We start from the raw sequence: 13,355 nt of genomic DNA on the forward strand, positions 1-13,355 counted from the left end.
CACGAACGGATTTATAATACCTAGAACGTGCGCACGGTTATTGAACTTTATAAGAGGTCTCGGTGAACCAATGCCTCTAGTTCAATCGGGACATGTGCTACGAAGGGATCGTACTGTACGCTAACTATATCATAAGGTTCTTGCAGGCACTTCATTTGTATCTAGGGAATCATGATGCGTAGTTGCTAGACGCCAATCTTGATTCGTTGGGCACCGATTTGATCGGGATTAGGTAAAATGAGTTTTACTCTAATCGGGACTCTTGGGAGGAGTTCGTATAAGAACAATGTGTTGTTCGAATCACAAAGAGTTGTGAGCCCACGGCTAGCATACACCTGAACCATTGAGGGTCACACTTCTCGTGTAATATAGATCCTTGATAACAACAAGCATAGATTAATGTGTTAATCTTTGAACGATTGGATGTCGATATGATTGAATCCAAGATTCGTAATTGTGAATTGCGAATTGGAATAAACGTGGAGAAAAAGAGAAATGCGGAATTTAGTGAACTTTCTAAATTGGGAAGTTTCCCGATTTAGCAAGTCCACTGAATTGGAAGTTTCCAATTTTGGAAATTGGAAATTTCGAAGAGGCACTCGTATCGACGAGGACTTTGAGCTCGTCACAAATATAATTTTGTTATAATTTTGTGGACGATCGTTTATTAGAAACGAGGCCGTAAAGGGAATGGACTTAATGCATCAGTGGGTCAAGCCCAATGACTTAAGCCCGCTAGGGTTGAAAACCCTAGATATAAATAGACCTCAAAAGGAGTTTTGAGATCAGATTTTTCAGCACCAAAACCCTAGCCGCTCAGCCCCTCCTCTCGGCCGTTGCATCTCCGCCGCGCCACCGCCGGTCTTCGCCGGAAACCGCCGGTTTTCTCCCGTTTATTCCTTCGTTTATTCTTGTTGTTTATCTAACTCGTTTACATCTAGTGCTGTAGTTCGGGTGGGTCAAAATATACGAGGTGAAACCTAATTGGAGAGGAGCTGCTGCCCCGACGAATCCGCGCACCGCCGCACGCGCCGCACCGCCGCTCACGCGCCGCCGCTGCCGCTGCCACGCGCCGCCGCTGCTGCTGCCGTTCGTTGCCATTCGTCGCTTGCTGGATCAGCTTGTTCCAGCCGTGAATTGCAGCCCGTGGATTGGTAATTTGCAGCTTGTACGTGACTCGTTTTAGGATTTCGATTCGTCGAAATCTCACGCTACAAGAGGTAATAAATCGGAACTTTCGTAATTCGATTCGAACATGTTTGTATGATTATTAATTTGCAAGCATGAGTAATACGTGATTACATGTTTCGATTTTGTGAAATGATGAATAAGCATGTTTCGTAATTTTCGGTTTTACGCGTTTTTCAATTAAATCGATAATTACCATATGTATGGCGGAAGCGTTAAGGTACGTTGACTATGTGATTAGTTTATGCATGTAATCGAAACTAGTTCGATATAAAATTTTAAATTCCGCTGCGTATACATGCACGATCCCCAACAGTGGTATCAGAGCCACGGGTTAATCGTTTATTTGTCAACGTGTTTATCGTTTTCGAAAGCATACTTCGATTTGTTGAATTGTTGAATTTTTGGTGTTATCAAATTGGGTGGTTTAATATTAATTAAATATTTTGAATATTTCAGAAAAATATAAAATTTTTTAAAACTCGTTTTTCTGCTGTTTTTCCCCAGCTGACCGAACCGGTCCGGTCGAACCGGTCCGACCAGTCCGGTCAGCGACAACAAAAAAAAAAAAAAAAAAAAAAAAATTATTTGATTTTCTGAGAATTAATATTAAATTTAATTGATTTTTAATTTTTGAAATTATTTATCAATTAAACCCAATTAGATAATTGATCCATTAATTTAATTTGAATTCAAAGAATAGTGTTGGATTAATTATTTAATTTAATCGTTAAATTAGTTTAATTAATGGAACACAAATTAGATGGCAAATAATTAATGGACTTCATTCTTATTTGAATGATTTATGAATGAAAGAAGTCCGTTAATTATATTTGCAATTAATCGTATTTATTAATTAATTCATGAGATGAATAATTGTGATTAAGTACGATGATGATCGTATGTCTCCCTTAGGATCAATATGCGTTTCCACATACCTAGAGAACATAGTTGTAGGAATCACAAACGATCATAACCTAAAACTTCCGATGAGCTAATAAAATTTAATAAATAAAATCCCTCATTCTTAACCAAGAATAATTATCAAGCTATAAAGAAAAACCAAATTGTTGAATTTTTCTTTCCTTCTACCAACAATTAAATTATGTGTAGCCTCTCATAATAGTGCAGTAAGCCGTGTTAGCAGGGAGTGCTATTGTGGGATAAGCTGTAATTTAATTGACATTAGATGGAGATACGGTCATAGATAAAATTATGTTGGATTAATGTGGTCGGCTAGATTAACTAGGGATTGCATTAGTTTGATATAGTTGGATCTATGGCATCTCATATTGGTAGGCTAGACTTGACACACGAAGATTTTGATATTCGCTAGATTAACTTAGGTCATTATCAAGTGTGAGGTAAAACGAACTTTAGGGTCACATAGTGATGTGATTGATAGTACTCTACCTTTAGGCTTATGTAATCGGGACAGATTAACTACGGGTTACATTAGCGCTATTGGACCTAAAGCCCATTAAAGAAAAATAAGTTTTCTCGATTGTCTGCTAGAGGGTGGTGGAATTCGATAAAATTAGTGGGAGAACAATTAAAACATAAAAGTCCAAAATTTTAATTGTAACGATTATTACGAACTAAACTCTAATTATTGTCTTCTTAAAATTTTCTCAGCAACAATGTCCAAACATCCCCTTTCCTCAATCCTCGACCAAAACAAACTCACCGGTCCAAACTATTTGGATTGGCTTCGCAATCTGAAACTTGTGCTCCAAGTCGAGGAACGTCTCTATGTGCTCAATGAACGTCCCCCCGCTGCTCTTCCTGCGACTGCTACTGCTGACGAGACTGCCACTTTCGAGGCATGGAAGAAGGACGACCTCCATGCGAGGTGCTACATGCTAGCATCCATGGTGCCAGAGCTCGCGAGGAAGTATGAGTCTCACGTGCATGCTTATGATATCAAGCACCGTCTTGAAAGCATGTACAGTGAGAATACTAGGGCATCGAGGTACTCAGCTACCAAGGAGTTGATCACCATGAGGCTGCGTGAAGGGGCTTCGGTCCACGAGCACGGTCTCAAGATGATCACTCTCCTTGAGAAGCTGGTAAGCCTTGATGTCACCCTCCCGGCCGAGCTCTCGGTGGATTTGATCCTACTGTCCCTTCCTAGTTCTTATGAATCGTTCATAGTGAACTTCAACATGAACAAGCTCGATCCACCATTGGATGAGTTGTTGAACATGTTGGTCAGCTATGAGTCCACGATCAAGAAGGAGAAATCTGTTCTCCTAGTTGCTCCTTCTGCGAAGAAAGGTTCTTTGCAGAAGAAAAGGAAAGAAAGGAGTTTCGGCCCGAGCAAGAAACTTGAGAAGGGCGAGTCGAGCGGAGTGAAGAATGACAAGGTCACCAAGCAAGTTGATGACGCTTGCCATCATTGTGGAAAGAAGGGCCATTGGCGACGCAACTGCAAGGCTTACCTCGATCAGAAACGTTCTGAAAAGGGTACGTATTTAGTTGAAGTTAATTTGTCCGTTAAATCTTCTGCTTGGGTATTGGATACCGGTTGTGGCTCACATCTTTGTAATGATTTGCAGCTCATGACAAGAAGTAGGAAGCTTAATGTGGGTGAGACCTACCTAAGAATGGGCAACGGAGCAAGGGTTGCTGCTGAAGCCATTGGGACAATTTATCTTTCTGTTTTGGATTCTAGTTTTTCCATTGTTTTGAACAATTGTTTATTTGTTCCGTCACTTATTCGAAACCTTATTTCTATTCCTGTTTTGGATAATGAAGGTTTTACTTTTGTTTTTGGAAATTCGATTTGCATTATACAAAAGGATCAAAATGTGATTTGTAAGGGACAACTTATAAACAACTTATATGAACTGAATCCAAGTGAAATACCTGTTAACGTTATATCAGCAAAACGAAAAGATATAAGTCTTAACCCCGCACAACTTTGGCACGCTCGACTAGGTCACATTTCCTTGAGAAGGATGAACAAGTTTGTTAGTGAAGGAATGTTCTCCTTGGAGGACGTTAAATCACTTCAAACTTGTGTATCCTGCCTTAAAGGAAAAATGACCAAGACTCCCTTCAAAGGGAAGATGGAACGAGCCGAGGGTCTTTTGGATTTGATCCATTCAGACGTGTGTGGTCCACTAAGTGTTAGTGCTAGGGGTGGTTTTAACTACTTCGTTACCTTTACCGATGATTATTCTAGGTATGGTTTCGTATACTTAATGAAGTATAAGTCTGAAACTTTTGAAAAGTTCAAAGATTTTAGACACCAAGTAGAAAACCAACTCGGTAGACGTATTAAGAAACTACGATCCGATCGTGGTGGCGAATACTTAAGTACTGAGTTTATAGACTATCTTAAAGAGAATGGGATTCTGTCTCAATGGACTCCTCCTGGAACTCCTCAACTTAATGGAGTTTCCGAACGTCGGAATCGAACACTGTTAGACATGGTTCGATCTATGATGGGGTTCACCGAGCTACCGGCATACCTGTGGGGTCATGCACTCCTAACTGCCGTGTATTTGCTGAATAGGGTTAATACCAAAGCAGTTAACTCCACACCTTATGAACTTTGGCACTCCAAGAAACCCACGTTTAAACATATTAGGATATGGGGTTGTCCCGCTTACGTGAAGCGGCTAGTGGGAGATAAGTTGGATACAAAATCCGACCTATGCTATTTTGTGGGGTATCCCGAGGATTCCATGGGATACGAATTCTACTATGTTTCCGAGGCAAAGGTGTTCGTCTCGAGAAATGCCGTGTTCCTTGAGAAGGAATTTCTATCGGATAGAAAGGGCAGTGTAGTTGATCTCGAAGAAGTTCGAGAACCACAATCTGAAGTTCAAGCACAACAATCAGATAATGAACCAATTCAACAAACCACTAACATACCTCCTGAACCGTCGCTGCGTAGATCCGAAAGAGTTCGGAGAGCGCCCGATAGGTTATTCCTCGTTGATGAAGTGGACCAAGGATGTGATCCTAGAACTTTCAACGAAGCTGTATCGGATACAGACAAGGGACATTGGCTAAATGCCATGAAATCCGAAATGGATTCTATGTACTCCAACAAGGTATGGACCTTGGTAGATCCACCCGAGGGAATCGTTCCCATAGGCTGCAAGTGGATCTATAAGAAGAAAATTGGAGTGGATGGAAAGGTATCGACCTACAAGGCTAGATTGGTAGCGAAGGGTTATACTCAAAAGCAAGGAGTTGACTATGAGGAAACCTTCTCTCCAGTTGCTATGCTTAAGTCCATTAGGATTTTGCTGGCCATCTCTGCGTGGTATGACTACGAGATATGGCAAATGGATGTGAAGACCGCTTTCCTTAATGGGGACATTGAGGAAGAAATTTACATGGCGCAGCCGGAAGGCTTCATATCTTCTGGAGATGAGCAAAAGGTTTGCGAACTCCAGCGATCCATTTATGGATTGAAACAAGCATCCCGTAGTTGGAACAAAAGGTTCGACACAACTATCAAAGAGTTTGAATTTGTGAAAAACCCGGAGGAACCTTGTGTCTACAAGAAGGTTAGTGGGAGTGCAGTGACTTTTCTTGTACTTTATGTTGATGACATACTACTCATTGGGAATGATGTAGGGATGTTGCAGTCAACTAAAGTATGGTTATCCACACGTTTCTCGATGAAGGATTTGGGAGAAGCATCCTACGTATTGGGAATACGGATCTATAGAGATAGATCGAGGAGATTGCTTGGCTTGTCCCAATCCATGTACATAGACACCGTTCTTAAACGGTTTAGCATGGAAGAATCCAAGAAGGGATTCTTGCCAATGTCCCATGGGGTTCGTCTCTCGAAATCCATGCGTCCTCAAACGCAAATGGAAATCGAGGAGATGAAAAGGACACCTTATGCATCCGCTATAGGAAGCATAATGTATGGCATGCTGTGTACACGACCTGATATTGCGTATGCTGTGAGCGTCACAAGCAGATATCAGTCTGACCCCGGCCCAGCCCATTGGAAGGCTGTGAAGGACATTCTCAAGTACTTGCGAAGAACTCGAGATTTGTTTTTGGTCTATGGGGATACCGAGTTGAAATTAGAAGGCTTCACGGATTCTAGTTTTCAATCGGACGTGGATGACTCGAAGTCAAACTCGGGGTATATATTCAAAGTCAACGGAGGTGCCGTGTGTTGGAAGAGTTCCAAACAAGGCACGACGGCTGATTCCACCACCGAGGCTGAATATATTGCAGCATCAGATGCTTCAAAGGAAGGGTCATGGATTAGGAAATTCATCCAAGAGTTGGGTGTATTTCCGAACGCTAGCGATCCAGTACGGCTGTACTGCGATAACAACGGAGCCGTAGCGCAAGCTAAGGAACCAAGAGCTCATCAGAAGTCGAAGCACGTGTTGAGAAAATACCATGTGATCCGAGAGATCATAGAGAGAGGTGAAGTCAAGCTAGACAGAGTCACCTCGGAGGACAATATTGCAGATCCCTTCACCAAGCCATTGTCAGGATCAGTCCACGAGAAACATCGAGAGTCGATGGGACTTAGATTTATGAGTAGTTGGCTTTAGGTCAAGTGGGAGATTGTTAGAGTAGGTGACCGGCAAGCCAACTTGTGGCTGTGGTTTTTCTCTTTTCTTTGTAATAAAACAATCGTTTTTCGTTCGTAATAATAAAATATCTTATTTGGCATTCTATATCTGTTATCCCATGCAAGCAGCATAGATATAGTCCTAACGAGTTACTCTATTACTGTGAGTTGATCTAGTAGAATCGTGAGATAACTCAGCAATGTAATGTAACTGTTAAACCTTGTTCCTAGTCGATAGGTTACGCCAATAATGAGGATACCGGCCTTTCCCTTTTGAGACTAGCACTTAGTGTATGTGTACTGCGTCTCATCAGTCCTCGGTGTTGTGACATCGGCATACTTGAGTGGGTGCTCATACTGGATGAGTTCACTGAACTCCCTCGCCCTAGAAATCTATAAGTGGTTCTCATTCATCGAGTAATAGGTTTCTAAGATATAGTTGTACACCATTAGTCCTTAAGACCCAGACATCACCGTGACTTCACTAGAGGACCGATTGTATCGTGACCTGTCCCTGAGTCCCACCGCGGACCGCTCCAAGGGCCAACGTTCGTGCAATCCGAAATCTAGTGTGAAGTCTGTGCATTGTAGTAGGGGATTCGAGCGCTTGAGTAGTCATGGATGTCCTGTGTGTTCTGACGGTTTATAATCCATGGAATCTCTGGCCAGAGTTGATAGTGGGGTGATTAGGGAAATGTGTTTCCCTAAGTCGCACACGAACGGATTTATAATACCTAGAACGTGCGCACGGTTATTGAACTTTATAAGAGGTCTCGGTGAACCAATGCCTCTAGTTCAATCGGGACATGTGCTACGAAGGGATCGTACTGTACGCTAACTATATCATAAGGTTCTTGCAGGCACTTCATTTGTATCTAGGGAATCATGATGCGTAGTTGCTAGACGCCAATCTTGATTCGTTGGGCACCGATTTGATCGGGATTAGGTAAAATGAGTTTTACTCTAATCGGGAATCTTGGGAGGAGTTCGTATAAGAACAATGTGTTGTTCGAATCACAAAGAGTTGTGAGCCCACGGCTAGCATACACCTGAACCATTGAGGGTCACACTTCTCGTGTAATATAGATCCTTGATAACAACAAGCATAGATTAATGTGTTAATCTTTGAACGATTGGATGTCGATATGATTGAATCCAAGATTCGTAATTGTGAATTGCGAATTGGAATAAACGTGGAGAAAAAGAGAAATGCGGAATTTAGTGAACTTTCTAAATTGGGAAGTTTCCCGATTTAGCAAGTCCACTGAATTGGAAGTTTCCAATTTTGGAAATTGGAAATTTCGAAGAGGCACTCGTATCGACGAGGACTTTGAGCTCGTCACAAATATAATTTTGTTATAATTTTGTGGACGATCGTTTATTAGAAACGAGGCCGTAAAGGGAATGGACTTAATGCATCAGTGGGTCAAGCCCAATGACTTAAGCCCGCTAGGGTTGAAAACCCTAGATATAAATAGACCTCAAAAGGAGTTTTGAGATCAGATTTTTCAGCACCAAAACCCTAGCCGCTCAGCCCCTCCTCTCGGCCGTTGCATCTCCGCCGCGCCACCGCCGGTCTTCGCCGGAAACCGCCGGTTTTCTCCCGTTTATTCCTTCGTTTATTCTTGTTGTTTATCTAACTCGTTTACATCTAGTGCTGTAGTTCGGGTGGGTCAAAATATACGAGGTGAAACCTAATTGGAGAGGAGCTGCTGCCCCGACGAATCCGCGCACCGCCGCACGCGCCGCACCGCCGCTCACGCGCCGCCGCTGCCGCTGCCACGCGCCGCCGCTGCTGCTGCCGTTCGTTGCCATTCGTCGCTTGCTGGATCAGCTTGTTCCAGCCGTGAATTGCAGCCCGTGGATTGGTAATTTGCAGCTTGTACGTGACTCGTTTTAGGATTTCGATTCGTCGAAATCTCACGCTACAAGAGGTAATAAATCGGAACTTTCGTAATTCGATTCGAACATGTTTGTATGATTATTAATTTGCAAGCATGAGTAATACGTGATTACATGTTTCGATTTTGTGAAATGATGAATAAGCATGTTTCGTAATTTTCGGTTTTACGCGTTTTTCAATTAAATCGATAATTACCATATGTATGGCGGAAGCGTTAAGGTACGTTGACTATGTGATTAGTTTATGCATGTAATCGAAACTAGTTCGATATAAAATTTTAAATTCCGCTGCGTATACATGCACGATCCCCAACATTAAGATGAAATTCGGCCATTGTCTAGTGTGAGGTAACTTTCTTTAGGGTCACATAGTGATGTGATCGATAAGATCTACCAGTAGGATTATGTAATTGGGCTAGATTAACTATGGGTTATATTTGCACTTTTTGATTCAAAGCCCATTTAAGAAAAACACGTTTTGTTGTTTGACTGCTAGAGGGTAGTGGAACTCGTTAAAAATAGAGGGAGGACAATTAAATGATACAAGTCAAAATATATAATTAAAATCATGGCTTGTTAGTAATCATGGCTTGGAACACTATAGGTTCGATCCTCGACCAAAACAAAATCACGGACACTCATTACCTGGATTACATCTGTAATCTAAAACGTGTGCTCATTATTGAAAAACGCGTCTACGTTCTCAACGAAATACCTCCCGACGCTCTTCCTGCGAACGCGACTGCTATCGAGACTACCATGTTTGAGACGAGGAACAAGGATTACCACCATGGGTGCTACATGCTAGCATCCGTAGTATTGGAGCTCGCGAGGAAGTATGCATCTCACCTTCGTGCTTTTAATATCAAGGCTCATCTTGAAAGTATGTACATTGGGGATACTAGAGCGTCGATGTTCGGAACTACTCTGAGTTGATCATTATGAAGTTGCGTGAAGAGGCTTTGGTCCATGAACACGGTCTGAAAATGATCACTCTCCTTGACAAGGCTATGAACCTTGACGTCACCTTCCCATCAAAGCTCTTAGTGGATTTGATCATCCTGTCCCTTCCTAGTTCCTATGAATCGTTCATATTGAACATCAACATGAATAAACTCGATCCTCCATTGGATGAGTACTTGAACATGTTGGTTAACTACGATTCAACTATAAAAAACAGTATTAAAAAAAATCATAGTTGCTCATTCGGGAAAGAAAGGTTCTTTCCAGAAGTAAGGAAAAGAAAGAGTTTCCGACCAGAGCAAAATGTTCAAGAAGGGTGAGACTAGTGAAGCATCCAATGCTAAGGTCAACAAGCAAGTTGATGATGCTTGCCATCACTATGGAATAAGGGCCATTGGTGCACCGCAATTGCAAGACCTACGTAAACGTGAAACTTCTTGAGAAGGGTACGTATTTTATAGAAGTAAACTTGTCTATCAATTCCTTTCCTTGGATACTAGATATTGGTTGTGGCTCACATCTATGTACTGATTTGTAGCATATGACAAGACACAAAAGACTAAAGGTGGGTGAGACTTATTTAAGGATGGACAGTTGAACAAGGGATGTTGTTGATGCCACATGGATAGTTTGATTAGATTCGCATTATACAAAAGAGTGAAAATGTGATTTGTCAGGGACAACTATTAAACAACTTGTATGAACCAAATCCTAGAGAAATATTTTTTAATGTTATATCAGCAAAACGAAAAGTTATAAGTCAAAACTCGTACAACTTTGGCACGCCTGGTCAACGTGAACTCACTACAAACTTGTGAATCCTGTCTCTAAGGGGAAATGACCAAACAACCGTTTAAAGAGCAAATGCAACGTGCTGAAGATCAGTTTGATTTGATCCATACGAACGTGTGTGGTACACTAAGTTTTAGTGCAATGGGCGGTTTTAAGTCACTTTTAACTTCTTTGTTACCTTTACAGATAAATATTATAGGTGTGGTTTGTGTACTTAATGAAGTACAAGTCTTATACTGTTAAAATGTTCAAATATTTTAGATCAAGTAGAAAACCAACTTGGTTGTTGTATTAAAAAACTACGATCCGATCATGGTGGTGAATACTTAAGCTTAAAGTTTATTGATTATCTCAAAGAGAATGAAATTTTCTCTCAATGGACTCCACCTGGAACTCTTCAATTAAATGGAGCATCCGAACGTTATAATTGAACCTTGTTAGAGACATGGTTTGATCGATGCTGGATTTCACCGAGTTACCAGCTTACCTATAGGGTCATGCACTCATAACTGCTACATACTTGTTGAATAGGGTTAACACAAGGACAGTAAAATTGACTGTTAGAGTAGGTGACCAACAAGCCAACATGTGGCTGTGGTCTTTCGTATTTATTATTGTAATAAACGAACCTTTATTCGTATTAATGATAAAACACCTTGGCATTCTATATCTTTGTCCCTTTGTCACAAGCATAGATATAGTCCTTACAGTTATTACAAGTACTAGTAATTGATCGTTAGGATCGTGAGATATTTACTCAAGTACTATAACTGTTAAACGTGTTCCTAGTCGAAGGGTTACGCCACTAATGAGGATATCGGCCTTTCCCATTAGGACTAGCACTTAGTGTATGTGTACTGCATCTCATCAGTAAACGGTATTGTGATACCGGCATGCATAAGTGGGTGCTCGTAAGTTGACGAGTTCACTGAACTCCCTCACACTAGAAATCTCTAAGTGGTTCCCAATAATCGAGTAGAGATATCTATGGTATAGTTGTACACCATTAGTCCTTATGACCTAGACATCACCGTGACTTCACTAGAGGACCAGCTGTATCGTGACCTGTCCCTGAGTTCCACCGAGGACCATCCCAAGGGCCAGTGTTTGTGCAGTCCGAAATCTAGTGGGAGGTCTGTGCATTGTAGTCGGGGATTCGATCGCTAGAATAGTCTTGGATGTCCTGTGTATTCTGAAAGTTTGTGATCATTCTAAGTCTCTGGCCAGAGCTGACTAAGTGATGATTAGAGAATTCTATTCTCTAAGTCATGCACATGACGATTACAACACTTAGAACGATCGCACCGTCATCGAACATATAAAGAGGTCTCGATGAACCAATGCCTCTAGTTCGATCGGGACATATGTATCGAAGGGACCGTACTATACGTTAACTATATCTGAAGGTTCTTGCAGGCACTTCATTTGTATCTAGGGAATCATGACGCGTAGTTGCTAGACGCCAATCTTGATTCGTTGGGTGATTAAGGTGAAACGAGCTTCATCTTAATCGTAACTCTAAGGGACGAGTTTTGACCACAAAGAGTTGTGGGCCCACGGCTAGCTTACACCTGAACCATCGAGGGTCACACTGCTCGTGCACATGAGATCTTTGAATAAACGGTCAGAGATAAAATAGTTTATCTTTGCATGATTGGAAGTCAATATGATTGAGTCCAACGTTCGTAATTTGGAATTATGAATGAGAATAAGAAAAGGAAAAGAATAGGCGAACGTATTAGTGAACTTTCTAAATCGGGAAGTTTCCAAATTTAGAAAGTGCACTGAATTAGGGTTTCCACTTTTGGAAAGTTGGAAAATGAGAGATGGCACTCGTAATGACGAGTAAATTATAATGATTCCGAAAATGTAATCGTTGCAATTTTTCAGTCATTGAATTAAGAGAGACGAGCAAGTAAAAGTACTAACGGACTTAAGCTGTTGGGCCCGGTCCAACTTAAGCCCGCTAGGGTTTTATGCAAGACATATAAATACTTGATTTATAGGTCTTGCACAAAAGAAAAAAAAAACACAACCCTAACCCTAGCAGCCGTCCACCTCTCTCTCTCGGCCTCTCTCTCCCACGGCCAACACCGCCGCCCACTCCGCCGTTTCGCCGGAATCGGCCGTTGATCGACCGATTGGCTTGGTAGTCTCCTTCCTTCTTTTTTTCTTCCGTTTTTCTAACTATATACGTGTCTAGTGCCACGTGTTTAGTAGATCGAAGTATACGAGGTGAAATCCGAGGGGAGGAAGATCGAAGATCGAGGAATCGAAGAGCAGCGCACGAGCCGAAGCCGCACGCTGCCCCACGCGCCGCCCCGGAAGACCGCGCGTGTACCTCACGCGCCGCCGTGGCTGATTCGCCGCTGCTGCCCCGATTGTACGGATTGGTTTCCGTAGCAATCTCGACTTGCTAAACGCTCCTACCTCACGCTTCAAGAGGTAAATATACGAAACCCTAGTTTCGATTCGTTTATGTTTAAACTATGAATTCATGTTTGCTATCGTATGATTTTATGTGATTATGTGTAATCGTTTTAATTTTTGCAAGCATGTTAATTGGTTTAAAAGCGAGCGTGTTAATTGATTTATATTCGGTTAAATTATTTAGCATGTATGTTGTTTTTTAATTTCGCTGGAAGCGCAAAGGTACGCGATTAATTGATTTAATTTGTCGGGCATGTACTTGTGTGTTTTAAAGTCGTTTAAATCACATTAAATTTTTGTTTTTCCGCTGCGTATGCGTGCCCGAAACCCAACAGTGGTATCAGAGCACGTTGCGTAATTAATTGCGTCGTATAATATGCTATGATTTTATGCATGTTCGATTTATTAAAGTAGTGATTGTTGTATTATCTAATTGGGAGTTTTCGTAAGTTTAAAATATTTTTGAAATATTGTTTAGAATTTTTCCAGCTTTAAAATTGTTTAAAATTGGAAA

The 13,355-nt window shown here is 41.5% G+C and overlaps 1 protein-coding gene across 1 annotated transcript; it reads left to right on the forward strand.

The window, feature by feature from the left end:
* Window positions 1-3,153: 3,153 nt before the first annotated feature.
* LOC148765175 (uncharacterized) lies at window positions 3,154-4,051 on the forward strand. Its single transcript, XM_088813823.1, has 2 exons — window positions 3,154-3,654; window positions 3,747-4,051. The coding sequence occupies exons 1-2, from the start codon at window positions 3,189-3,191 to the stop codon at window positions 3,761-3,763; spliced, it is 483 nt and encodes a 160-aa protein (XP_088669949.1). The 5' UTR covers window positions 3,154-3,188; the 3' UTR covers window positions 3,764-4,051.
* Window positions 4,052-13,355: the final 9,304 nt, after the last annotated feature.

Source organism: Erythranthe guttata, chromosome 14 (assembly GCF_056151865.1).
Source record: "Erythranthe guttata isolate IM_541 chromosome 14, IM_541, whole genome shotgun sequence".
NCBI lineage: Eukaryota > Viridiplantae > Streptophyta > Magnoliopsida > Lamiales > Phrymaceae > Erythranthe > Erythranthe guttata.

Bases quoted from the DNA above. Each gene is read 5' to 3' on its own strand.
- LOC148765175 (XM_088813823.1), top strand. From the start codon at position 3,189: ATGAGGCTGCGTGAAGGGGCTTCGGTCCACGAGCACGGTCTCAAGATG.